Genomic DNA, 27931 nt, shown 5'->3' with positions numbered 1-27931 from the left:
CCTCCCTATATCAACACACGGACGCCATTAATATTAAAGGCAGAGAGACGGAAAATCAGAGGTGAGTTCTCACGGAAGTGATGCCAATCGGAGAATTTTAGCACGGAGAAATTGGGTTTAACGAGTAGCGCTTGCTAAGTGCTAATATAAACGCTTACGATTTAATTGCATTCGATTACCCTGCGAGCTTTATTCTTGTACTTACGAAGTGTCCTGGCTAACAAAAACAAGGCCTAGACATCTGGCAGAGTGCTGGTTTATTAATGCGACTGACTCCTGGGATCACATGCAACCTAGAGCGTCTAGTTTAACGGGTCAGTGGCGCATGTCATGAACACGTCTTTTTTGGAATGCATTGAGTTAAATCTGTCTGATTTATCGGTGCAAAAGCTTTTGTACAGGATAAATACTCCGTGTTTACCTCCTCTGCGAGCCATTTGTTTTTATAATGTGCTTGTAACGTTAACCCGAGAGCTGTGCTGAGCTAATGCAAACCACTGACATCTCACCTGTTTGATATGGATCAGCTGTGGTTTACAATCATAATTATGCTGTTTATGTCCTGTCAAGTTCATGGAAGAGCACCAGACACACTGCGGTCTGGAGGCCAGAGAGCCATTTAATAGGTCATTGTTGCAATCTAAAATTTGAATATTAAATACTAACTCAAATCTAATGCAAAATAGTCAGATTTGCAGACTTAAAACAGCTGAAGTGCTAACTGATGCACATGAAATCAATGAAGAGCAAATATGTGCTGCATTGTGGTAAACACATTTAAAAACCTCAAGATGAGCAAGCTGCATAGACATTAAACTTAAAATGTCTCCTCAATTTATTAGTGTACTGTTTTGTAATTTTTGTTGAGTGTACAAGCCTGGCTTTAACAAAATGTTCCTGCACCGGTTGCATAATCGGCAAACAAAGCCACAGGGTTTCACACAGGGTGTTTTTGTTCTGCCTTTGGTTACATACACGCCCGGATGTTAATGTATTTTTCTCATTCTGCTTGTCATTCACCTTTAGTACCTTTACAAATGTTGATCTATAAAAAAAAATACCCTAGAAGGTCATGGATGCTTATAGAAGTAATCTATTTCCTCACTGTCATGTCTTTCGAAACCAATATGAGTCTCTTGCTTGTGTTAAACAGAAAAGGAGAAGTTCTCCAGGCTGTCTTAGCTTTTCATTTCCATAAAATGTAAATGGTGGCCGTGGCATATTTCAGTCTCATCCCGAAACAAAGCTGTCATATGGCACTGGATTATTTGGAATATAAGGCAGAAGTTGATAGACACTGCTTTTTTTGCACTTTTGCTGTATGGAAGGGAATTTTAAATGATGTAAGAGATGTACCAAGCTACTTCGTGTGATATGATGCAACAAAATTCATGCTGTAACTGTCTAAAAACTTGCTATACATGTTCTCAACAACATTCTGGATCTAAATGTGTATACATTTCGTGTACAGGCCTAAGCCTGCAATAGCCCCTCTCTCAGTTGCTCTTTTTCAGTCTGACACCTGACTGAAGCAGTGCTTCACTGCCTTCAGGTTAAGTTTAGCAGTGTTCTCACTTGGCAAACGTGATTTGGAAAAATCCTGACATACAGCAGAGAGCTTTCATTGCAGGAAGGTGCTATTTTGATACTCTACGGTAGAGGGGTGTGTATTTATAGAGGGCCTGATGAAGGGTGCAGTAGGTTGATGTGTGTGTGCTGGGGAGAAAACTGTGTTATATAAAACGACAGCTTGAGGCGGTCCACTGTCTGGGTGTTTAAAGGTGTTCATCTGAAAATTAAAATTCTGTCATTAATTACTCACCCTCATGTTGTTCCAAACTCTTTGTTCGTCTTAAGAACACTAAAGATATTTTTGATGAAATCTGAGAGCTTTCTGACTGCATAGATGGCAACGAATAAAATTTGAGTATTTTTATTTTTGTGTTTTTTTTTTTTTTTCAATTATTCTTTGATAGGACAGTGGAGATATGACAGGAAGTGAATAAGAGACAGAGAGGGGGGTGGGATCGGGAAAGGTCAACGAGGCGGGATTCGATCACGGGACACCCGAGGCACAACTACACCATATGTCAGCGCACTGCCCACAAGGCTATTGGCACCAACGAAATATTGGAGTAGTTTAACCATGTCCTTACTACATTTCTGTTCCATAGATAACTGAAGGTCTTACAGGTTTGCAATGACACGAGAGTGAGTAATTTATGACCAAATTTTCATTTTTGGGTGAACTATCCCTTTAAGAAAGACAACAGTGCCATCAGACTAATAACGTGTGTGTGTGTGTGTGTGTGTGTGTGTGTTTATTTCTTTCTTTATGTTTTCCCTACAGTTTATCTCCTCTACTCTTGATGGCAGGATTCATATGTTGGCTATTTTCACTCATACTTGTAGTACTTTTAAAGGATTAATTTATTGAAAAGTAATTATTTACTCATCTTCATGTTGTTCCAAACCCATGTGACTTCCTTTGTTCTACTAAACACCGAAGGTTAAAGTCTCTCTTTTTTTTCATAAATGAGTACACCCCCTCTGAATAAATATAAAAGATGTGTTTTCGTATTGATCACTAATGTAATTCAAAGAGAGATGGCAAAATTGAAATGTAGTAAACGTACTTAAAAACAACAACAACAAAAAATATGCCGATACTTTATGTAAAATAAGTAAATTAGCCAATTTTGGCTAAAGGATTGTAGAAATAAGTACACCCTAGATTTAATTCGGCAAATGTATAATATTCTAGTACTTGGTATGTCCTCTAGAACTTTAAGTACACTGCGCTGACTCTTCTTGGCACCGAGTATACAAGTTCATGACAAATGTCACATTTGTTCTGTTTAACTTCTGGAGGATGACCTCCTTAAATGCCCTGGTCTTTAATGGGGAGTGTTGCTCAGCTCATCTCTACAGAATCCCCACAGGTGCTCAAGAGCATTAAGATTGGGTAAAATACATGTCCACTGAAGGATTTTCACCTTTGGAGAATGAATATAGTCATTGTCATGTTGAAAAAATGCCCAACAATGCATGGAATGAGGAGAGGGTAGTATCTTCAGTTTCAGGTTTTTGTATTACATCACACAGTGGTATGTGAATTCATGACGGCGTTGATAAAGCATAACTCCCTCACAACTTCTGTACTCATACAACCCTATATAAGAGCTTTACTACCACTGAATGTCACTGTGGGAGCCAGGCGCTTCTCACTGTACTCTTCCTCTAGCAACACCATAACATTTTCAATGCTGTTCGATCTAGAGACCAGAGTATGGGTTCCCAAAAGTCTGTGTTTGGTAAATATGGGTCTTGGAAGAGGTTAAATAAATTTTATTGTGCTTTTGACTACAGTAGGTAATTCTAGTGGTGACAACAACCATGCATGTCACTTCTGCAGGCTGCGTCATACTCCGTAAGGAAAAAGTGTCACTCTTTTTCTAGCTTTTGCCGGCTCTGAAACATTTACATGGTATTTATCCTGCTCTTTTTCTAGCAAAAATTCTCTCATCACTAAAAGTGAAAACCTGATTATTTCAGGAGCCTTGTCACAAGTCCATTGTTTTTGAATGCCAGGGTTACTTCTGCTATATTTTCACGCTTAAAACAATTAATTGGTATTCCTCTTGTACCATTGTTCTCTTTTATGCTAAGAAATAAGTCACCTTCATTGTTGCCGGCATTAAGTCTGAGTGTAATTCAGTAGGCTTTATAACACTTTTAATTGTTAGGAAATTACTTGTTTTTAAAAGTTTTGGTTCAATATACTTACCTGTTGTTCAGAAATGGCCTTAAACCTACCCACTTTTTTTTTCAGTTCATTTTATTTAGTAACTTTCAGGAGGGTGTACTCATTTTTGTAACGCAACATTTTATCACTTTGATAAGAAAATCTTGTTTTCCTAAAAAATTATTCTTTGGTAATTGATCAAGCAGGCTTGTTAGAAACAGTCTGTCTCCAAAGAACCCTAACATGTCTTCTAAATAAAGAGTAATTGATGAATTTGCTAAGTTTTAGAGGGGTTGTACTCATTTATGCTGTGCACTGTAAGTGATAATATTATTAATGAAAGGTATACAATTGTCGTCCGTCCACTGAAAGCCTGGAACCAAAATGTGCTCAGTTTATAAAGTACATAGATATTGTAGAACTAATCCTAATGAATTGAGTGGTTTAAGTCTGTTGAAAATTAGCTTTTGTTTAATTTTGGTTTTTACTTCTAGACATTACTCGGTGTACATAAATGGAGCGTGTTAAATACGGTAAACCGAAGCTTAACCACAGTAGCTTGCTTGCGTGATGTGTGAGAGCATACCTTATTAATTTTCACCCTGAAAGCAAAACATTTGTGACCTTGGACCACAAAACCAGTCATAAAAAAAAAATTTAAATATTGAGAAAATCGCCTTCAAAGTTGTCCAAATGAAGATCTTAGCAATGCATATCACCAATCAAAATTTAAGTTTTGATATATTTATGGTAGGAAATTTACAAAATATATTAATGGAACGTGATCTTTAATTAGTAACCTAATGATTTTTGACATAAAATACAATATATTTTTGGCTATTGCTACAAATATACCTGTGCTACTTAAGACTGGTTTTGTGGTCCAGGGTCACATCTGAGCTTTTGTTTACCATATTCGATGTGCGCAATCTATGTGCATTGATCAACGTTTATATATAAATAAGTCTAAATTAAAATCAGATTAAACTGTATTTGTATGGTTTACTTTTACTGTGTCTTTTTGAAGCATACAAATTTTGGTTCCGTGAACTTTCAGTGTTTTGGGGAGATGCTCTTGAGAGAATATAAAAATGTTTTTTATAAAAATATCAAATGTGAACTGAAGGCTTACAGGCTTCTGAATTATGAGTAAATGATGACAGAGCATTCATTTTTCTGTGAACTAAACCTTTAATAACGTGCTAATAATCATGATGAATGGAGTCTGAGGCAGTAAGAAAAGTCATACAGGTTTGGAACAATGCGCCGGTGAGTACATGACAGGATCTTTCTTTTTTTTTTTTTTTGGTGAACTATTTCTCTAAAACCATCATAATGCTGGAGGCAACTTGTAATGCTTGGCAGGTTATGGAAGTACATGACTAAAGACACGCCTGAAACATCTCATTACCAGTCCTGTTTTTAAATGGAATTTAGCAGTGACTGCTGTCATGGGAGTGCGGCTGTAATGCTGTGTGTGTGTCTCTCTCTCTCTCTCTCTCTGTCTCCTAGGGTGCAGTTCAGAGATGGATTCGAAGTCTCGTCGGTTTCCGTTTGCTGTCTCCAGCTCTTCCTCGCTGTCATCGCCCTCCTCCTCGTCTTCGGCGCTCAGTGCGAGCCGTCTCTATGGCAGAGGGAGCGTCTTGGGAAGAGATCGCTTTAGCAGAGAAGCTTCTGTCAAATTAGACTCGGACTATCAGGTATTACAGTGACACATTCATTTCCGTAGTGTCTGTGTTCACATCTACAGGTAGTGCAGCTTAAGTCTCGCGGTAGAGGACTACCATCTCCTCTGAATCATCAACCCCTTCTGCTGAACCAGTCACACAGAAATCCATATTCTTGTCCTACATAACCCAGTGTATTTAACGGAGTAATTCCCGGCTCGGTACAAGTTTTATAGTTCTATCCACAGCGTCTGTGATATGTTATTGATTACCACAAAAGATGGCATTGAATCTTCCTTTAGATTGAATGGAAGTCTATGAGGCAATAGCATTCTGTGTAATCTATGAGGCCAAAATTATTCATACCCCTGGCAAAGTTACTTTTACGCAACCAGCAAGTGTTTTTTTTTTTTGATCTGAAATGACACAGGCTTCTCCCAAAAGATAATAAGACTATGTACAAGAGGCATCATTGTGGAAAAAATATTTCTCAGCTTTTATTTACATTTGAACAAAAAGTGTCATGTCCAAAATTATTCATACCCTTTGCAATCTGTCACAGTATATGGGAAAATCCAAAGTTCTATACCATTCCAAATAGTCCAAGCTGTTCTAAACCATCCTAATTACCCTGATTCATTGGGAACAGCTGTTTTTAATCAACTCAGCAGGTGAAAAACAGAAGCTTTCTGCTGTTGGTTTGTGGACAGTCATAGCGAAGACAAAGGAGCTCACTGAGGACCTGTGGCTGCGCATTGTGGCTGCTCACGAGTCAGGAAAGGGCTATAAGACCATATCTAAATGTTTTGAAGTTCTAGTGGCTACAGTGCAAAGTATTATTAAAAAAATACAAGATGTTCCGCACTGTGAAAAATCTCAGAGGATGTGGTCTGAAGCCAAAAGTGACACCTGTACTGGCCAGGAGGATCGTGAGAGAGGTAAAAAAAAGAATCCAAGGATCACCACCAAGGCCATCCTGGTGAATCTGGGCTCTGCTTGTGGCGACATCTTAAGGCAGACAGTCCAACGGACACTGCACACTGCTGGGATCCATGGACGCAGACCAAGGAGGACACCACTTCTCCAGATAAGGAAAAGCCTGCTTGGCCTTTGCAAATGCTCATCTGGACAAAGAAGACGACTTCTGGTCTTCTGTTTTATGGTCAGATGAAACAATTTAATTGAGAATTAATTAATCCAATTGAGAATCAGTGGAGGGAGCTAAAGATCAGAGTGATGGCAAGATGACCCTCCAACCTGAAAGAGTTGGAGCTCATCGCTAAAGATGAATGGGCAAAAATACCAGTGGAGACATGCAAAAAGCTGGTCAGCAATTATAGGAAGCGTTTAATTTCTGTAATAGCCAATAAAGGCTTTTCTATTGATTATTGAGAAGGGTATGAATAATTTTGGACATGCCACTTTTTGTTCAAATGTAAATAAAAGATGAGTTTTTTTTTTCTCCCCACAATGATTCCTGTTGTACATCGTCTTATCTTCTGGGAAGACATCTGTGTCACTTCTAATTAAAAAAATAATAATAATAAAAAATTTGCTGGTTGAATAAATGTCACTTAAGTCAGAATTTGCCAGGGGTATGAATAATTTCGGACTTGACTGTATAAATGGAGATTGTGGCTGTTATACACTGTCAAATGTGGCTTTACCCAGCTCAACAGCTCTGGCCCAAGCTGTAATATAAATGAAACTCTATCTATTAATCTATGTGTTGAAATTACATCAACACAGATTAATGCTGCATGTTTCAAAGCACCTCAGTGGATCTTTAACAATATAAGTTTTTTTTTTTATGCCCCCCCCAAAAAAAAAATCTCTTTTCCTCTCTTTACTTTATAAGTTGATTTGTTTTCTCCCTCCCTTCAGTCAGTAAAACTTCATGAAGATTCTCGAAGCGTGAGAGGGCCACTATGGAGATCAGTGTGCTATCTCGATTAGCATCTCATATTCCGCAGCACTGCTGGGGCTCTGGAAAGGTCTTCGTGTTACACTGCCTTGGTTCACTGGGCTTTTTATAGTGCACACTAGATTCCTGGCCCTGGTGTATCTCGTCAACCTGTCAAGGTCTGTCTCGCTAGATAAAGTTACTGAAACTTTCAGAGTTGTTTTTGACTCCCAGAGTGTGTTTTGAAGATCACATCTGAGAACTTGGCTACGTCACTACATTACTCTGTGTTGAAGTGGACATTAAACAACATTAGCCACCCTCAGCTGATCCAAATATAATTCACCACAGGGGGTTTCTCGACATAATGCAGCTTTAGGAAGGAAACGGTTTGTAGAGGCTTCGAGGTTGGCTGTTAATCTTTGAGTATTGGCCCATGTATCTACAAACAGTAGTTGAATAACTCTGTAATTGTGTTGAGTCTCTTCCTGTCACATGTTTCTGTTTTAACATTCACACGTTGTTAATTTCTAATGTTTCCTGTGTTTAGAGTTCCCGTCTGCTAAGCTCACCAAGAGGTTACAATTCAACTGAAAGCCGTCACTCTAACTGGAAGCTCTCTACTCCCGTCTCTCTGTCCTCTTCATCAACTTCATCTTCCTGTGATCGAACATGGACGGATTCCACCAGTGGAGACAGAGGCAGACTTGTAAATATTTTATTAATCATTGTATATGTAGATTTTATAAGTAGTTTTAAAAAGTGTTTCTATTATAATAATAATTATTACATAAATTATATATATTATGTAATTATAATGCTTCTGTTTGGGAAAATGTCTAATGCTGTCTGAAGTACTTTGAGCTTTATAAAGTAGCACAACATAATTGTTAAATAAATATGAATGTATGTAAACAACTTCTGTAAACAAACAAAGTGTGATTTGATTAGTCTTGGACCCTTGGAGATGAAATTTTGGAGACCGTTTAGCAAACAACTCAGACATGTATGACATCTAACTCTGTGTGTTTGTTTTTGCATTTTAGACAGACTCTGAGAGAAGACCGGGAACCTACTGTGGACTGCTTGGCACATCCCAAGACAGCGAGTCTAAAAGAGCAAAACTTTCCTACACAAATAGAGCAGCTTATTCCAGATCCCCATCGACAGTTAAACCTGCCAGCTCTTATTCCACTTTAGGAAGTATGTCACACTAATGAGTAGTTGCAAACTATTTAAGTGTTAAAATAGTCCAACCATAGTTAATCTTGTTTGTGTTTCTATAATGTATGAGGATATGGTGGCTTAACAAATTGATCTTGTGTTTAGGTTCTTCATGGAAATCCTCCATCAGTCCTTTGTCTAGATCATCCTCTTCATCATCCTCTTCATGTTCGTCGACTCCATCAGAGGGTCTTTGGGCTCGAAGAGATTTGGAGAAGAGGGGGGATTCAGGACTGAGCTCTCTGGGGGAGTCTAGTTACCGGCCTAGCGGACTGACATCTTCACTATGTATGTGCACACATACTCACATTTACATAGACACAATCATCCACTATCAGTCTAGTCTTAATATTGTGGTCTATTTTCTCTACTGGTTTTCTTTCTCTGATTGGTTTTACGTATGACTGGATGAATTCAATCACATTTTTTTGAATTTTTTTTTATGCAAATGTTGAGATATTGGCTAAAAATGCTGAAAGAAAACTGAATAAAAGGCTTGCTTTGAGCTTTATCCACCTTTTTCTTCCTGTAAGAGTAGGCATGGCCATTTGTACGTTTTATGGGTCCGGTTTCTGGTCTCTTCCGCATACAGCTATTTTTAGCTGTACAAAACGGCTCGTTTTGCTGCTTGATATTGCAAATTGGTGTCTTACTGTATTATCTTAATTATGAGCACACTGGTTTGTAGTGCACATTGTTATTTTAGCGATGGTTATAAAGTGAATAATGAACCAAAAGTTTCACCCATAGGCTTACTAGTGCGTTGAAGGAAAAAGGTGGATGATTTGTTTTCATTTTTTCATAATATTATAATAAGTTATGTAAAATTAGTAAAAGGACAAAAAAAAAAAACATTTTAAAAAGTGACTTTGCATTGATTTGGGTCAATCGTTTCAAAGCATCCTAAATGTTACTCTGGTCATCTGGCTGTTTTTGTTTCCCAGAAATGGCAGTTTTATTTTGATGAGTACTTGGCATGGAAACGCTTTATTGCAAATTATTGTTGCAGAATTCAGATTTTTAAATTGCTGATATCTTGACATTTCTTCCAACATTATATGCCATCCTCCTTTGTATTAGACCAAGTCCACAGTATTTATAATGATGATTGAAAATGCATCTTTTTCTATACATTTTGTCCTTTCGTCCACACTGAGACAGCGTTTTTGACAAGTGCAAACAGAGCTTTCACCCAAAAATGAAAGATGTCATTAATTATTTGCCATCATGTCATTCCAAACCTTAAGACCATTGTTTGTCTTCAGAACACAAATTAAGATAATTTTGATGAAACCCAAGAGCTTTCTGACCCTCCTTAGACAGAAACGCAACTGCCATGTTCAAGGCCCAGCAAGGTATTATGGACATCGATTAAAATAGTCCATCAGTGGTTCAACCATAATGTTATGTGAATATTTTGAGCACAAATAATTAGGGCAAATGGTTGACTAACCGTTAGTGGATGAGAAGAGGCTTGGTCGACCAAAATTTTATTAGTCGCTCAATGAGATGGACAGATCGTTAACGGCTGGTCTGTTTGGTGACGTAGTACATCGGGAAGGGCATTCAAATGCTCACCTATCATACATCGACCTTTAAATATGGCTTTTCACCTTAAAGATGTATGTAGTAGCAACTTTACATGGCTTCTCAATCTAATGTTAACGTAGAAAAATATGTGCTATTGAAGTGTCTGTACAGAGTGTGGAAGCTGAACAGTAGCGCGCTCACTGCACGATGGTGCGGTCACTTAAAATACTGTCATTTTTGGTCATACAGTTAAAAGAAATACATCTTTCAAATCTGTAAAGACTGTTTATTTGTGTGCACTAATAACAACAAAATGTTGCACTTTTGTAAAATAATTAAAGCAAACAGGATGCGCTTTCTTCATGGTCTCTGTGAACTTGAGCTTGAAACTTCGAAACTCTGTGAAATGTCTACTTCTAAATTACCAATTCAAATAGAAAACAAATATTCTCAGATCCACTACTGCAGAGATGGCGAGTTGGTGTCGCTGAATTTACAAGCTGAAAGTACAAGTTTATCAATAAATTAGGTACGCCACAGGTCACGTGGCGTATGTAAAAAGTCATATGATCATTCATCAATGTACTCTAACCTCCAAGAAATACTTTAATGTGACGCTCTACCTTTCTTTTTGTGTTTCAGACCGTTCGGAGCGTGTCACCTCCACCTATGCACAAGGGGCTCGACCCAAAGAGAGCCAGTATTTGTCCCACAGAGAGAATAGTTCATCTAGTCGCCGTATCGCAACAGAGTACCTTCCTTCTCCTCTAGAGCGCAGCTCCCACAGGCTGACCTCAGATTACAAGTCCAGTCCATTCTCACGTGATACACCACGCTCCAGCTATAGCTCCACAAGAACCTCTGCCTCCGTCTCGGACCCATCCCAGCTCTCATCCTGGAGCTCCAACCCTTACACGCCCCTTACTAGCTGTAGCTCAAGCCCACCTGCTTCTAGCCCTGCCCCCACTCCACTTCCTGCTCAGAATGGCGGTGACTCAGATGGCAGGCGAACAACCAGGCGTCTGCTATCCCGACTTTTCTCCCGACGCTCCAGTCAGGAGTCAAACTCTACCGTCAGCTCCGCTTCTGATTCTCGTTCATTTGACTCGAGTCCAGATGAAGCCCCACCCTCTGAAGTCCCTCCTCCTGTCAGTAGAGAAAACCTGGAAGCGGAGCTGAGGAACTCTGACCCCGTTCAGGCATTTTCATTCTTGCGCAGACGTGGACCATCTCTCGCTCCCGTCCAGGAGAGAGCTGATGTGGTAGAGCCCGAACAGGAATCGCTCAGGTCTCCAGCAGGCCTGTCCTGGCTCAACTGGAACCGCTGTACCCCGCTGTTCTCTCGTCGCAGGAGGGAAGGGCGTGATGAATCTGCCCGCATGGACCCTCATCGTTCACCCCAATTCCCTCTTGGTGACCGTGATGGCAGGAAAACACCTGACCGGGGCACGGATTGTGAAGATGATGACGATGATGAAGATGAGTCCTCAGAGGGCGCTGCAGCACCACCCTCTGCTGGAGCCTCGGGTCTCTCTGCATCGCTATTGCAGGATGGATCCCGTCTGGCTGGACGGAGCCATGGCATGGGCAGGGTGATGACCAGCCCGCTCTTCCGTATGCCTGAGAATATGATAATTGGTGTGGGAGTGGGAGCAGAAGGGAGAAGTCAAACTGATGAGCTGGCAAAAGACAAGCCCGCCCCCTCCAGAGACCCAGAGAGACTGCGAAAGATTCAGGAGAGGTCAGAAGGCAATTTTAATAATCTTTAACTATTGAGTTGAAAACGCTTACAATTACAGTAAAGGTATGGTCAAATTAACATAAAGGTCCATCAAGAATGTAACGACATTTAAAGCGCAGATCCCACAGAAGTCACATTTATACCAAGCTGTTTTCCGTTAAAATATTGAAATGCAGAGATGAGGATTTTTTTTTTTTTTTATAAAAAAAAAAGTTACATAAATGTAATTTTACACCAAGTTATTTTATTGAATATAATTTATCAGTAGACTGAAGGCGTATTTTAAAAAAAATTAAATACAAAGACATGGCTCAAGGCTTTTTACCTCTACAGAGTTACGTTAAATTTATTGACAATGTTACAACATTTAAATTATAGAATGACTGGAAATATAATTAATAATGCTAATAAAAATATATATAATAATAATAATAATGTAAAATTATGAAATGTAGGTTTTATATAGCTTTTTTATAGAATGACAGGAAATATACATTTTATTATTATTTTATGTATCAATTGACTAATGGCATATTTAAAAAAAAAAATACAAAAAATATTTAAAAATACAAGGACAAGACTCAATAAAAATGTTTTTCTTTACAAAGTTACATATTTTACAAAATGTTAATTTTATAGAATGACTGGAAATAGTTTTGTTATATTTTAAACAATTTGTTTTATTATATAGAATTATTAACAGAAATATCATAGAATGTGGCTATTATATAGCTACCTCAATTTATCAATAGACTGATGATACAAAGTCAAGGCTTAGGAAATATAATTAACTATATAATTACTATTATGTAACCATTGTTATAGATTATATAATTATATATAATAAAATAAATTACTTAATGTAGCTCTTATGTAGATAAATGCATCAATAGACTTTTGGCATATTTTCTATATTATTATTATTATTATTATAATATATATATATATAATAATTTTTTTTTTTAATTTCAAATGATACTTCCGAGGCAATCACACATCTTTGTAAATTCCAGCTAGATAAATGTTGTCATGGTAGGGGTGGGGGGTACACCGGTGTCATCATAGTCATCACCGGTGTGACATTGCGCCACGACATGGATTTTCTAATACCGTCCATGCCGTAATAAATAAATTATTTGCCTTGAACGGCTGCATTTACATCAATAATAGCTAATTCTAAATAATAAGGCATTACATTTTCTTCAAACGTTCAGTTGTGGTCTGAATACCTGTCCTTAAACTATATATCTTGTTGTAAATAAAAAAAGTAAAACACATTCTTATCAGCTTTGCAGGTGGTAGGTAAAAGGGGAGTTGCCATTAAACGACTGGTGAAACATCGTGAAGAAAAGTCGGGCCTGTACCCTATACCAAGGGCGAAGTGACAATTGGGACGATCGGGACTTTTCCCGAAGGATTTACACAGCGGATCACAAGCATGCTTGAGCGGGCGCGAGACGAACGCGACCGGCCTGAGCTTATTAGAATCATTGACGTTACTAAATTCTCCGTGAATAGCGGCCAAATACTCCCACATACTCCCAAAACGTCCAACCAATATTTATATCAGTTGCATGTCCTTGCATGATGCTTGAAATTTCCATCCAATCACAAAGCTCTTTCTAGAATGCTCTTAGTTCTGTAGTTTCTTACAGGCCCGGCTCCACGGCCACCCAATCAGAAGCTTGGCCCGCCCGACCCGAGCCCCACACTACATAGCCACAAAAATTGGCGCGATATTTAGTTGAGCTCCATATTTTTTTCTTATCGGCGCACCCGCAAATATTCTAAAATTGTATATAATTTTCGCACTTTCAATATGCAGGGTATAGAAATCGCTTTTAAATGAGTGCTCGTGCTGTTTTTACTTTTACTTTCGATTTTGCGATAACGCACACTCTGTAAAGGGAGGAGCACATCTTATAATAGATATTTGTCAGTGAGAACAAGATTGCAGCACATCCTCCAGTCTATTTTTGTCATCTCTCTTTACATTTTCGACCCGTGATCAGTCAAATCTAAAGGTCATTGTACACTGAGTCTGTATGCGTTTTTTTTTTTTTAGTTTTCTCATATTCGCCATCCTTTTCAAAATGCTTATGGATGCGAAATGCAGAAAATCAAGAGTTTTTTTTTTTTTTTTTTTTTTTTTTTTTTTTTTAATAGTTTTTTTTTCATGATGGATGAAAGTTTCAGAGGCAGTGTGTAAACTCGATTAACATAACCATTTTTTTTTTTTTTTTTTTTTTTTTTAAACGTGCAAAAATCTCGGACGAAAATTTCGTACTCGTGTGCAATGACATTAACTCCAGCAGCTCGTGTTTGATGCAGGTCTACTTTTAAACTGTTGTCATGGGTTGATTTCCCCCAATTATTTAAAGGTTTTAAATATTGCAGAAATTAAATTTCAATAAAAAATCTTTTTTGTTTTGTTGTACACTGTTAAGTAAGGTCTTTAGTTTTTTTGCAAAATATGTTGAGAATGCATAATACTCTCCCATGTCTCTTTTTGATAAGGATACCTACCATTTACTTATTATATTATAAAAATATTAACTTTATTCACATACTAATGGGACAGGACAGGCTACTCCTCCCAAAATGTACCGTGTAAAAAAAGTAACACCGTGATATTATACCATCAACGTTCAAAAGATGAAAAATACTGTGATATTAATTTTAGGTCATATCGCCCACCCCTATATCATGGTAAGCTTAAATGAATTCAGTTTATATTTACAGTTGATAAGCAAATGCTGCGTGTGCATGTTTTTTCCATTTATATTGCCCACAACCCCTGGCACAACACATTTTTCACTTGACAAATAATTTAGAGTTTCAAATTGTGTCTTGATTTCACAAATCAAACTTGCAAACACAAAGTACACACTCGAATGCACTTTAGAAACTGATGAATTCTAAGCCACATGTTTTTCTCAGCACATAGTTATTTAAAGGCTGCAGTATGTCACACAGGAAATCTGGAAGGCCAACTTCCTGGAAAGTTTATCTTCAACTTGCTCCTTCACACCTTCTCAAAAGTTTCTAGTAGCCCTAAAGACCTTGATTAGCTGGTTAAGTTGTGGATATGTAGAAATGGGTCTAAACTCAATGATTGGGCACTATTGGTATAGTAGGACCAGATGTTCACAATTTAATTTGCTGATTGAAACCACACCCCCTTTCTACTTTTAGCTTGCTGTTGGAGGACTCTGATGAGGAGGAGGGTGATCTGTGCCGAATCTGTCAGATGGGGGAGCAGTCAAGTTCCAACCCTCTGATCGAGCCTTGCAAGTGCACCGGCAGCCTGCAGTATGTGCACCAGGACTGCATTAAGAAATGGCTCCGCTCCAAAATCAGCTCTGGTACGGATTGTCTTTTCCTGAGGGCAGATGTAAATTAGCTGTTTTTGTAGTGCATATTCATTTGCTTGATGTGCACTGAGAAAAGAACTGCTTTCAGTTTCACTCTGACAAGGAGGATTTGGGGTTCATTTCCTTCAGTGCAGGACTACTGATGCATAACACAGTGTGAAAGCAGACTGATAAAATGCACAAGTTTGAAAATGTCAAGTCGTGAAGAATCTCATTTGTTAACTGTCTGTATTTTCCAACTTTTGAGGAAGTTTTGACTTTGAGGAGGCTTATAGCCATTACAGAAGAATTCTGTGGCACTGCCAGTGTATAGTTCAGAATGATTACCATAATTATGTGACCTTGAAGCACACAAACAGTCTTGAGTAGCACGGGTATATTTGCTGCAATAGCCAAAAATACATTGTATGGGTCAAAATTTGTGACTATATTTGATTTTCTCTTATGCCAAAAATCATTAGGATATTAAGCGAAGATCATGTTCCATGAAGGTATTTTGTAAATTTCCTACTGTAAATATCAAAACTTATTTTTTGATTAGTAATATGCATTGCTAAGAACTTCATTTGTACAACTTTAAAAGAGATTTTCAAATAGTTGTATCTCAGCCCAATATTGTCCTAACAAACCATACACCAATGGAACGCTTTCAGATGATGTATAAATTGTATACATGTATAGGTTGATGTATACATTTAAAAATGGACCCTTGTGACTGGTTTTGTGGTCCAGGGTCACATATACCAAAGTATTTACTTTGAGAATACTTAAGAGAATACTATGGTTCTACCATTATTGGGAAATGACTCTTTACATTTCCCAAGAGCAACATGGCATTAACAAGGTACAGATAAACCCTCAATAAACTCAATGAGGGCTGAGTTTGCTAATAAGAGGTGAATGAGGCTATTTTTATTCTTACTGAGCCCATGTGTCTGCTTTGATACACAGGTTCTAACTTGGAGGCCATCACTACCTGTGAACTTTGTAAGGACAAACTGCACCTGAACATTGAGAACTTTGACATCAATGAACTCTACAGATCTCATGAAAGGGTAAGTGCATCAACACAGGATATATACAGTTAAGCACATTGTTTAGGTTACCTATTATTTCTAAGGCCAGAAATATACTTACCAGTGCATTTGCAATTTGTGTGGTTCTGTTTTTAAAGAATCACTGGGGAACAAGAATTATTACATGGAAATAAGGCCTGTTAACACCAAAAAGCAGCACTGTGCAACTTCTGACATTCACTTGTCACAAAGAAGAAGGGAAGTCGAACAGTATCTACATACAGTATTTTCAAAAAGATGTTCAGGTTTTTGCATTTGCTATGGTGTTTGTCAAACAATGCTGAATACAATTCAGAAGCACAAGAGCCAGTTTTGGATTCTCCCTCTGCTATTCACTGTTGCTTGGCAAAATGCTCTTTTCATAAGCACCACCAAGTCGTCATAAACACCTTTCACACATACAGTCTTTATTGGTAAATTGCCGTTAAGAAATCATGTGTGAACAGAACCTTCTCAATAATACTGGTAAATTTATTTTGGCAATTTACTGGTATGAGATGTTGTAACATTACCGGTAATATCCGTTCACACGGAGCACAGTATGTGCTTGTATGAGTTAAAGGGATAGTTCACCCAAAAATGAAAATTTGATGTTTATCTGCTTACCCCCAGGGCGTCACAAATGAAGATTTTTAACTCAAAGTGGTGCAGTCTGTCAGCCATATAATGGCAGTGGATGGGCACCAAACCTTTAAAAGTAAAACAAAACATGCACAGACAAATCCAAATTACACCCTGCAGCTCGTGATGATACATTGATGTCCTAAGACACAAAACGATCTGTTTTTGCAAGAAACTAAACAGTATTTATATATATTTTTTTTACCTTTGATACACAGCCACGTCCATCTGTCCTGAGCACAAGCTCATCATCCGGCTTGTTACAAGTGTACGCGCTCTGGCGTAGTATACGCAAAGTCCGTAGGGGAAATTGGTGAAAAGTCAACAGTCCCGGATGAGTTCGCGCAAGCAAACGTAATCTTTTAGCTTTAAATCGGTTTGAACAATCAGGATAAGCGCAAGTAATTAACATTTTGAATAGCCGCTATACACAATCTCTATGCACTGTGTAAACAACGAATGTCTTATATACGCGACAGATCGCTTCCGGCGCTTGCGTATACTTAATCAGAGCGGGTACACATGTAAAGAGCCTGATGCTGAGCTTTTGCTCAGGACATATGGACGTGGCTGTGTATCAAAGGTAAAAAATAATATAAATACTGTTCAGTTTCTCACAAAAACAATCGTTTCGTGTCTTTGGACATCAATGTATCATCACGAGCTGCAGGGTGTAATTTGGATTTGTCTGTGCATGTTGTGTGTTTTTTTTTTTTTTTTTTTTTTTTTTTTTTTTTTATTATATAACTTTTAAAGGTTTGATGCCCATCCACTGCTATTATATGGCTGACAGACTGCACCACTTTGAGTTAAAAATCTTTGTTTGTGTTCTGCTGAAGAAACAAAGTCGCCTACATCTTGGATGCCCTGGGGGTAAGCAGATAAACATCAAATCGTAATTTTTGGGTGAACTGTGCCTTTAAGAATGCACTACTCTGGGTCAAGATGTCTACTCTGGCTCAATCAAAACATTCTAACGCTCAAATCATTAACCACATATCCGTCTGTGTTTACAAAAACACAACTCTGGAAGACGCAGTCATTTAAAGTGCCCCTATTATGCCATTTTAAAGGTAGTTAATATTGTTGTAATAGTCTCTTAAAACAGGTTTACATGTATGCAAGTTCAAAAAACACTTTAGTTTTCTCCAAAATTAGATTTAATTTTACCCCGTTTCTAAATGATTCGTAAACGACTCGTGTGAAGCAGTTCGAAGAATCAGTCTCTCTAAACCCCTCCTTTCAGTGAGCCCTCACTGCTGTGATTGGTCAGATGGTGCAGTCCTTTTGGATTGGTCTACCGCTTCAGCGCAAAACGAAACGCCCATTGGCATAACTGAATGACAGCTGCGGAGACCTGTTAATGCATAGAAAAGATAGCCTCGATTTTACCCTATCAATTCGAGCCGGAGTCTGACGATGAAACGGTTGAAGTGTCACATCGACAAGAAACTGTTTTGCAAGCACGACTGGAGCAGGACGTTTCTCAGTGGGTGTCATATGTTAACTGTGGAAAGTGCTTGCAATTTGCTTTTGGAAGCGAACCGGGCACACCTCTACGTTGTGAACTTCAACATTGTATAATGCAGAACACTGCGTTAAGCCATCGTTTATCATTATCATTACTTAAACTAATAAGGCAGACAGACAGTCAAGCTGCATCAGTCACAATTTTTAGACTACATTGCACTCACAGCTGAACAACAGAACTACAGAAACGCAAGTTAGCCGGTTATCAAGACATGTGCAGGGTTGTTACACACCATAACGTACACAAAGACGTATTTTGAACGATCGCTAGAAAATACAATTATTAATCATACTTACAGGTAGAAGTTCAAAAGAGCAAGCCGGTCCAAATAAACTGGGCACTGATCCATTTTTTTAAAAACAAGCGTTTGGTGAATCTTGCGTTGTAATGTTACTCCCCAAGATTGGAAAAGCAGTCATCAGTAAAATGACGCGAACACAACACAAGATTGGAATTGGACAGCTGAGGTGTTGTTGAAAAAATTAATGTTAACCACTCATTCTTGGTAGTTTCATCTTTCGGAAGGGCATATAAAACAAATTCACTCTCACAGCGCAGGGCGTCTTCTTGACATGATGTAATCCACGTGAAAATGGTAGGCCTACTGTTTGTGGGCGGGCAAGTTGTTCGCGAAATTGAACGTGGGCGGACATTACGCAAATGTGTAGCTTGTGACGTGTGGCCGTTACAGAAAAAAGATTCGAATTGCTGACGACTCGTTTAGGCGAATGTGAGCCGACTCTTTTTTTTTTGTTAGACAAAAACTTTATTTATAGTGCACTGTCGGCGTCACAACTTTGCAGATAGTTTATGTTCACATACAGCTACATGACACACTACATGAAATATCATATTTGAAAAGGCATAATAGGGGCACTTTAAAGGTCATTTTCAGTTAATGATGTCATAGTATTTACTGGTATTTTGTAATTGATGTGTGAGAATGGTGTTTTACTGATAAAAGACATAATGTAGTTCCGATTTTACAACTATTTACTTATATTACTGTGTGAATGGGGTTATACTTTTAATTCAACAACAGTGTCTTTGTATGTGACAAAGTGTTTTATTATGAACCCCTTTCAAAAAAATAATCATATTGCTAGATTGTTTGCGGTTGGTTTTTGTGTCACGCGAATAAAACCATTGTGTAATGCTCTCCTTTACAGTCCCTCCAGAAAAACGCGATTATGCGATCGCATGATTCCATGCATAATCAGCCAAAGTCCGCATATTTATGCGGGGGACGCATTTTTTCAAATACGCCGCACTTTCGCCGCATAAATTGCAGATTTCCGCGCGCAAAATATGCGGGCTTGCATGATTTCATAATCCCATTTCTGTTTGGGTCTTTGTCTTCGTTCTTTCGAGTGCTATTGTGGTCGCGCGTTGCCGCGACGTTCTGTCTTGCCTCTCTTCATTTTCGCCTGCCTGACCAGTCCACATCAAGTGTATTGGACATCGAGAGATTGTGAGACCCGAATATTAATCCGTGTGGCCGTTTGGCCATCCCCGCACTGTTTCAACTGGAGGACTGTGTTTGTGGGGTTCGTATGGTACCATTAGATTGTTGTGTGGATGAAATTATAAGTTGATGTGAGTGGTTTGAGTGTGGTCTGTTTGTTTATTGTTGGAAGCGAGTGTGTATATGTACGAGTGTGTGAGCGTGAGAAATCGGTACTAAGGGTTGTGAGTTTGCGTGATCTTATGGAGTAAATTTTGTTGTGTGTATATTGTTGATGGACCAGGTGTAATGTGATTGCATCTGTTATTTTGTTGCTTTTCTATTATTGATGATCAATTTTTTTTTTATTTGTTTATTGATTTGATTTTTGTTTTTCGTGTTTAGTTGATTTTGACTTATGACTATTTGATTGTATTCGTGTGTGTGTGTGTGTGTGTGTGTGTGTGTGTATTGATTTGTGTCAATTTTGTTAAGTTTGTTGGACGGGCTAAGGAGTGCTGACCACTCTAGGTCCATGTTAATGGGTACCCTTGTTCACTGAGTGATTTTGTTCTTCTGATTTTTACACGTGTCATCTGAATACACGTGTGTTTGTGGTGAAATGAGTACATTAGTGTACGTTTGAAGTGCGTAGTGAAGTGGAATTGGGGTAGGTTGGTTATTTCTCCTTGCCATCTGATGTGTTTTACTTTTGATTTGTCTAATTTGTTTATTTTTTTGTTTTGATTTGTAAGCCATATTAACCCCTTGTTAGAGCTGGGCGGTATGACCAAAAATTTATATCACGGTATTTTTCAAAATTATACGGTATCACGGTATATGACGGTATTTTTTTTTTTTTTCATGCATGACTAGGTGTTAACCACATTTCCTAATAAATTAGAGAATAATTACTGCAGTATATTGGCTTACATTGACCGGACTAGTATTAACCCAGGTTTGATCGGTCTCACAAAATGCTGCTGTTCACAAAGAAGTGACAGTGGCACTCATAATTGTAATGAGGTGAAGAAATCAGAATTCATGATTTGCAGTCAAAATACACAACACTTTATTGTGCATTCTTCACAAGTTCACATTTACAAGTCTACGCGTTTCTCTTCCAGCAGGAGGCGCTGTCAGAATGGTAGTATACAAAGTAGCGCAACAAATGATTTTGAAACGTGCAGCGCTCATATTTATTCAGTGGATAGCCTTTTGAAGTTTCATCGCAATTCTTGTCTTTCAGTCCCCACATTTTAGACCACCTGAAATCATAATTATGACTTTCATAACCCCCTAATAACACTGCAGTCATCAATGAAAATTAAGAGCTTTATTTAAGACTTTCAAAAACAAACCTTACACAAAATACGTTTCTTTTTTATTTTTTTCCCCACCATGTTCGGTTCACAAGAAAAATATTAAGGGACTAAATTAATATCAGCATATGAAGTATAATCGTCTCTCATTGTCTGAAAGAATGCACATCAGATGCTGAAAGTCAGTTTTTACTTTCACTTTAACATATTGATCAGTTTCCACGTTGCTTGTGTGATATCCATTGACTTTAAAACATAAATATTAATAAAAATACAGTATATAGAAAAGACATATCTTTAAAATATTGCGACATAACACCAAAGTAAAGCCATTGTTTTTCTCTCACTGAAAGCTACATCTGTCTGCGCACAATGCGCCGATCTCTGCTCTCATCTCTGCAGACACACCCCCTCTTGAAATTTCGGCAAGTTTTGCAAATCGCTAACCCTGGGTCTTTCTCAGATATACTGAAATACGTCCACACCTCAGATGTGTTGCTTCAGACAAGCACGTGCAAGCTGCGGTTTCTGTTTGCGTCAACATCCCAGCGCTTTGTACGCACACACTCACCGGTATTGGGGTATATGAAAAATGTATATCATTTAAAAAAAAAACACCGGTATTCGGTATGAAAAGGTATACCGCCCAGCCCTACCCCTTGTGTCCTAAATTGTGTCTGTGTGTTTAGCTTTTATCCCAGTAATAATAAAATATTGTATCTTTTTTTCTATATTCACGTCTCTGCTCTATTCTTGTGGGAACAGACCTGGGTGTCTTTGACCATTATTTCCCTGGGAGAGATTCCCAGGGTGGAGTAGTCGATGTTATAATTATAATTGAGTCCAGAATAACGAAATTCACCCCTTACGGTGCTACATCTGGCAATAAGTGTGTTGGGGGAATCACTTTTTTCTCTCTTTTTCACCAAACCGCAGTTTTTGCAAGTTCCCACAGTTTTTGCAAGTTCCCGCAGTTTTTGCAAGTTCCCGCAATTTCATCGCATAAAATTGCATAAATATGCCGCATATTCAATCGCATTTTTTAAGAAAACGTGCCGCATAATCAAGGATTTTTGCCCGCAACAATCACAAAAAAACGCCGCGTTTTTCTGGAGGGACTGCCTTTATTTTCTGATTTAACCATCAGTATATGTCAAACTGGACATATTGTTAAGGTCAATTTGAAATTGTTTACCTTGTGTGGAAGATGCGACTTGTCGAATATTGTGCATTTGCGGAAATCACGTTGCCCAATTCGTGTCATTCGCATTGCCCTGTATAAAGTCACATCTGTTTCTACGTACAAAGCAGTGTTGGGTGTAACGCGTTACTTTGTAACGCGTTACTGTAATAATATTACTTTTTTCAGTAACTAGTAGTGTAAGGCATTACTCGTCTGAAAATTGTAATATTATTACAGTTTTCCCGAGGTAGTTACTTGCGTTACATTTGCCAGTAGCACCTTCATCACATTCAAGGCACACGACAACACAGAGAACAGAAGGGAAGGGGAGGGGGGCGTGAATTGAACAGTGATTGGTCTGGGTTTGGCACGAGGTATCATTAAATTACCATCACCGATTGGTCGACACCCGGCAGCCAGCAGCAGAGCGGCACTTGCAAATAGAGACCTGCAAACCCGCGGGACCCAACGCAACAGAGTGCGGCGTGATGGACAAGTGCGTGTGCTGGTGCGGGCGGGTAGAGACTCGTGTGTGTGTGTGTGTGTGTGTGTGTGTGTGTGTGTGTGTGTGTGTGTGTGTGTGTGTGTGTGTGTGTGTGCGGGATGCGGGAAAATAAAATGATTCGCGGGACTCCCGCAATATAGAAATATCTAAACATAAAATATCTAAAAAAATAATAATAATGTTATTCATCTATTGCACAAAAACAGCAAGAACAACATATATGATTAGAAAGAGCAAGAATAGGCAGTTTCGATTTAAAACTTGTTTTGCAGCATGAGCAATGTAGCCATCTGCTGATTTTTGGAACGCATCGCCAATCAATGGTGTTTAAGATAGAATTCACTCACTGCTCAAAAGTTTTGAACAGTGCTGAATATTGCGTGCTTACGAATCACAACACACGTAGACCTTTATGAAAGATTAATTGTGCATAATATCCATTGTTATAAGAGCTTTATGAGATCGCGTATGCACTGGATGCACGCAGTATAGGTCATGCTTTTTTGTTCAGAATAACATTTTTTTGTGTAAGAAAAAAAAATGTAACTAGTAATATAACTAGTAATATAACTAGTTACTTTCTCCAGGGAGTAATAAAGTAAAGTAAGGCATTACTATTTTTGAGAGTAATATGTAATATGTAATATATTACTTTTTTGAGTAACTAACCCCAACACTGGTACAAAGTCAATGCAAAGTCTTTGTGTATGTAATCTACTCATGCAAATAATATAACTTCCTTTTGGTGTGCACACACTATGACAAGCATGTAAATGTTTGAGTTGGCCAACAATGCATTAGTAGTCCATTTTAAATTAAAATGTTTATTATAACACTAAGCATTTGTGACCCTGGACCACAAAACCAGTCATAAAGGGTCTATATATATATATATATATATATATTTGAAACTGAAGAAGCTTTCACTGATGAATGGTTTGTAAGGATAAGCTGAGATGCATCTATTTGGAAGTCTGGAATCTGTGGGTGCAAAAAAAAAAAATAATTTTTAAAGTTGTTTTAATGCCTTTTAATGTTGTTCAAATGAAGTTCTTAGCAATGCATATTACTAATCAAAAATACTAATCAAGTTTTGATATTTACGGTAGAAAATTTACAAAATGTCTTCATGATCTTTACTTAATATCCTACTGATTTTTAGCATTAAAAAATAAAAATCTATAACTTTGACCCATGCAATGTATTTCTGGCTATTGCTGCAAATATACTTGTGCTACTCAAGACTGGTTTTGTGGTCCAGGGCCACATTTGTGACCCTGGACCACAAAACCAGTCTTAAGTCGCTGGGGTATATTTGTAGCAATAGCCAAAAATACATTGTATGGGTCAAAATTATTGATTTTTCTTTTATGTCAAAATTCATTAGGAAATTAAGTAAAGATCATGTTACATTAAGATTTTTTTTTTTTTTGCACCCTTGTATTCCAGATTTTCAAATAGATGTATCTCGGCCAAATATTGTCCTATCCTAACAAACTATACATCAATAGAAAGCTTATTTATTGAGCTTTCATATGATGTGTGTGTATATATCTCAGTTTTGTAAAATTTAACCTTATGACTGGTTTTGTGGTCCAGGGTCACATTTGTTTTGGTGTTAACAGACCTTTTAAGAGCCATTCACAAAGAATGCATTCTTGCATAAAAAAATGTGAAACACAGGGTCAAGGAATGCGCCACATCTGTCTAGCATGTTTACATATGAAAACAATGAATCAGTTAAAAATCCCATCACTATTGATCAGACTCTTAACTGAAGTCTCTGGAATGAAGAACATCTACAAAGACTTGTCACATTCATCTGTTACATGAATTATATTTTGAGTTGGTTTCATGTTTGTGTTCCTTTCCTCAGTCTGAGTATGAGTTCATCAGCTGTGGGCTGTACCTGGTGGTGCTCCTGCACCTGTGTGAGCAGAGGTTTTCTGACGTCCTGGGTGCAGTAAATGATGCTGGGGTAAGACTTCTACATCTTTCCTGTTGCTTTGTTCATTTGTCTTTTAGTTCATGTCCAAGTTCAGTATGTTGACTCACAAGGTGCGTCACTCAATATGAAAGTGTTCATAAGCTGTTGTGATTTGAAAACCAAAACGTTTTCCCCTCTCTCGCTCAGTTTTTCAACTTGGCGAGAACTCTACACGAACACATGGACAATCTCGAAAGTATGTTCTGAATTACTTCTACTTGTTTTGGTACTGCATCATAAACCCCAAAATCTTGTTAGTTAATTTATATTAATTCGTATGCACTACCAGTCAAAAGTTTGGACACACTTCCCCATCAAAGAGAATGGGGAGGTGTGTCCAAACTTTTGACTGGTAGTGTATAATTATCAACTTCTTCTGAATGCATAGGTAAGTATAGATTAGAACCCAGTGTTTGTTCTGGTGCAACAATGTGTATGTGTAGTTGGATGAAGTTTAAAGTGTAAGCAAGTGTTAAGATTTGTTTGCATGGCATTTACTACATCTGTTTATTTAACTAACATAGTAAGTCAAAATTGGCTGTTGAATGCATGGAAGGTATTACCAGTGTCTTGTTAATGTTAAAAATGCTTGCTCATGTTTAATTCTCCACCAGAAGGTGGCATCTGGCTTTTTCCTCCCTCCCTCTTCCCCTTCAAGGTGTTTTTTTTTTTTTTTTTTTTTTTTTTTTTATATATAAATGTTTCTGCATGTTCCTTATGTTTGGTCTCAGGTTCATATGCAGAATCTGATGAAGATGAGGCGGAGGACAGCAGACCGTCCATCGACTTCTGTGACTTGGAGGATGATGACGAAGAGGAGGAGGTTTAATGTGTTGGCAGGGAGGAAGGAGGCGTGGCAGACTTAGCAGTCTGTTTTAGTCTCCTCCCACTTCCTGTTGACCTGTGTCCTCCTGTTTGAAGTGACTTTAGCCAATGTTTGATTGGCAGCGTAACCACTGTTCTTAGCCTATCACAAGGCTTTCATAATATGCAGATAAATCTACAAAGTTTATGGGATCTGTTTGGTTCCAGTTATGATTTCTTTTCTCTTTTTTTCTATTTTGCATCAGAGGTTGGTGAGCACTCTTAAGCTTTATTCAGTAAAAAAAAAAACAATCCGATGAACTGGCGACCACCATGAGTGCTTTAAATAACTATGCTTAGTAGCTGGTTTGGGTAAGAGAGGATCTTGGAAGATTCGTTCTTTTACGTGGTGCAGTTGAGGAACGTTCATTCACTCATTTATAGGGCTGCTTAAAAAGGAGATTGTTTGTTTTCAATATCTTGATTTTAAAAAAAATAAATAAGACCCTTAATTTCCTGGTTTTTGTTTTTATGTTATTAATACACTTATTTTTGTTTTTGGAGAATGGGTGAGTGAGAAAATGTGGTCAATTTTCTTTCAAGACTTTCTCTTTACAAAAGACCTTTTCCACAGGCTGTTTGTATGTTGTACATTATAACAATGTAATTCGCTTGAATTATTACAATAAAATGGAGGTATTTCAATACCTCACAAAAACCCACTTTGTCCTTCAGATGTCTTTTTCTTAAAGCTGCTTAAAAATGTTTACTGGTCCTGACCAGTGTTGGGAAGGTTGCTTGGGAAAGTTAATAGGTTACAGATTACAAGTTACCATATTTAAAGTGTAATAAGTAGTGTAACTATTTCAATTACTTTAAAGTAATGTGACTGATTACGATTACTTTTCTATGTTTACATTTACATTATTTAGTAGTTGCATTTATCCAAAGCGACTTACAAATGAGGACAATAGAAGCAGTCAAACCAACTTTCAAAATCCTTTTGAATTAAGATTATAATTTAATTTTGAAGCACAGCCACCATGAAATCAGACTTCGGCACCTCTTTTTACTTTGAGGTTGAATACAGATTTAATTGTATATATTAATACAAGAAGTATTCAGATGTAACCCCCTTCGTAATCATTAACCTTTTCATTAACAAGTGATTTAATTGATTAATCCTGACTAAAATGGTTTATAAACCAGCCAAAAGATGTTTTGATTTAAATCTGTTGTTCTGCACATTTCTGGGATTGGTAAATTTAGGGATAGGGTTGGGTTATGTGATATAAAATATTATTAACCTGATTGATAACCAATGGAAGCCTGTGTAATGTCCTCATTAAGATAGCAAAGCAAACATTGTGTGTGAATATGGGCCATTCTACAGAATTTGTCTAAAGTCAGGAGCTGGAAATGTCTTCGGATGAAGACTACCAGTCTTCAATGTACACTACCATTGTACACTATCAGTCAAAAGTTTGGACACCCTTCCCTATCAAAGAGAATGGGGAAGTGTGTCCAAACTTTTGACTGGTAGTGTATATATGTAAATTGTATAATATCCAAGGTACACATTTCTAGTAATTGTGCAGTTAATTCTCATATTGTATTTTCAGGAAGTATTGGAATATTTGTCCTCTCCCCAAATTTTTCACTACTGAAACACAATTTAATTAGAATGTTATATTGACCAATTACGATTTTGCTTACATCTACATTGTGTGTGTGTGTGTGTGTGTGTGTGTATATATATATATGTTTGCTATTTTAATTTTTTTTTCAGAGGTAAATTCATAATTAAATGTAATAGTATTTCAAGTGTAATTTATAAGGTTTCTGTGACTGTTACAGTAGTGACAATTCTATGGGATAATACCCAGAAAAAATTTTTAAACCTAGCTTAAACTAAATTTTATGAAATAACTCCGAAAAAAAGTGTGTTTAATTATAGAAAAATTGTGTTCGGTAGTGATGTTCCTTAAAAATTACACAGATTTTTCATACTTTTGAACAAATTTACCTCAAAATGATGGGGCTACTCGCACCTTGTAGCTATGAGAGAAGGGGACACGGGAATATTTCCTGATCATAAATTTAGATAATACATTTAGACTTTTTTTACATAACGTTTCATAATTTAGGAAAATATTAAATATGTTTTTAAACTTCACTTTTTAAAACAATCAAAAAGATACATTTAAAAACAACAATCGAAAAAAATATTTAAAAATTATTTCAATGTCATTTTAAGAAGTTGAAATGTAGGGG

At 37.5% G+C, this 27931-nt stretch overlaps 1 protein-coding gene across 4 annotated transcripts; it reads left to right on the top strand.

Annotated features, from left to right (window-relative positions):
- marchf7 (membrane-associated ring finger (C3HC4) 7) lies at positions 1-26379 on the top strand. 4 transcript variants are annotated; one of them, XM_073851475.1, is made up of 11 exons: positions 1-61; positions 5258-5445; positions 7866-8024; positions 8362-8518; positions 8645-8827; positions 10712-11810; positions 15006-15175; positions 16136-16239; positions 24743-24844; positions 25001-25049; positions 25585-26379. In XM_073851475.1, exons 2-11 carry the CDS (start codon positions 5272-5274, stop codon positions 25680-25682), a joined length of 2295 nt encoding a protein of 764 aa, XP_073707576.1. In that variant the 5' UTR covers positions 1-61; positions 5258-5271; the 3' UTR covers positions 25683-26379. The 4 variants fall into 4 exon arrangements, with proteins under 4 accessions (XP_073707576.1, XP_073707574.1, XP_073707575.1 ...); XM_073851473.1 differs by lacking the exon at positions 1-61 and adding an exon at positions 96-305; XM_073851476.1 differs by lacking the exon at positions 1-61 and adding an exon at positions 1997-2211.
- The last annotated feature ends 1552 nt before the right edge of the window (positions 26380-27931 follow it).

The sequence above is a fragment of the Garra rufa genome, chromosome 12, assembly GCF_049309525.1.
Source record: "Garra rufa chromosome 12, GarRuf1.0, whole genome shotgun sequence".
Taxonomy (NCBI): Eukaryota; Metazoa; Chordata; class Actinopteri; order Cypriniformes; family Cyprinidae; genus Garra; species Garra rufa.
The sequence above is the reverse complement of the archived record's forward strand: the minus strand, read 5'-3'. Positions and strand labels throughout refer to the sequence as shown.

Excerpts from the sequence above, each read along its gene's own strand:
- marchf7 (XM_073851473.1), top strand. Across the intron at positions 11,811-15,005 it reads CTGCGAAAGATTCAGGAGAG|CTTGCTGTTGGAGGACTCTG; the intron begins GTCAGAAGGCAA and ends TTCTACTTTTAG. Across the intron at positions 16,240-24,742 it reads TCTACAGATCTCATGAAAGG|TCTGAGTATGAGTTCATCAG; the intron begins GTAAGTGCATCA and ends TCCTTTCCTCAG.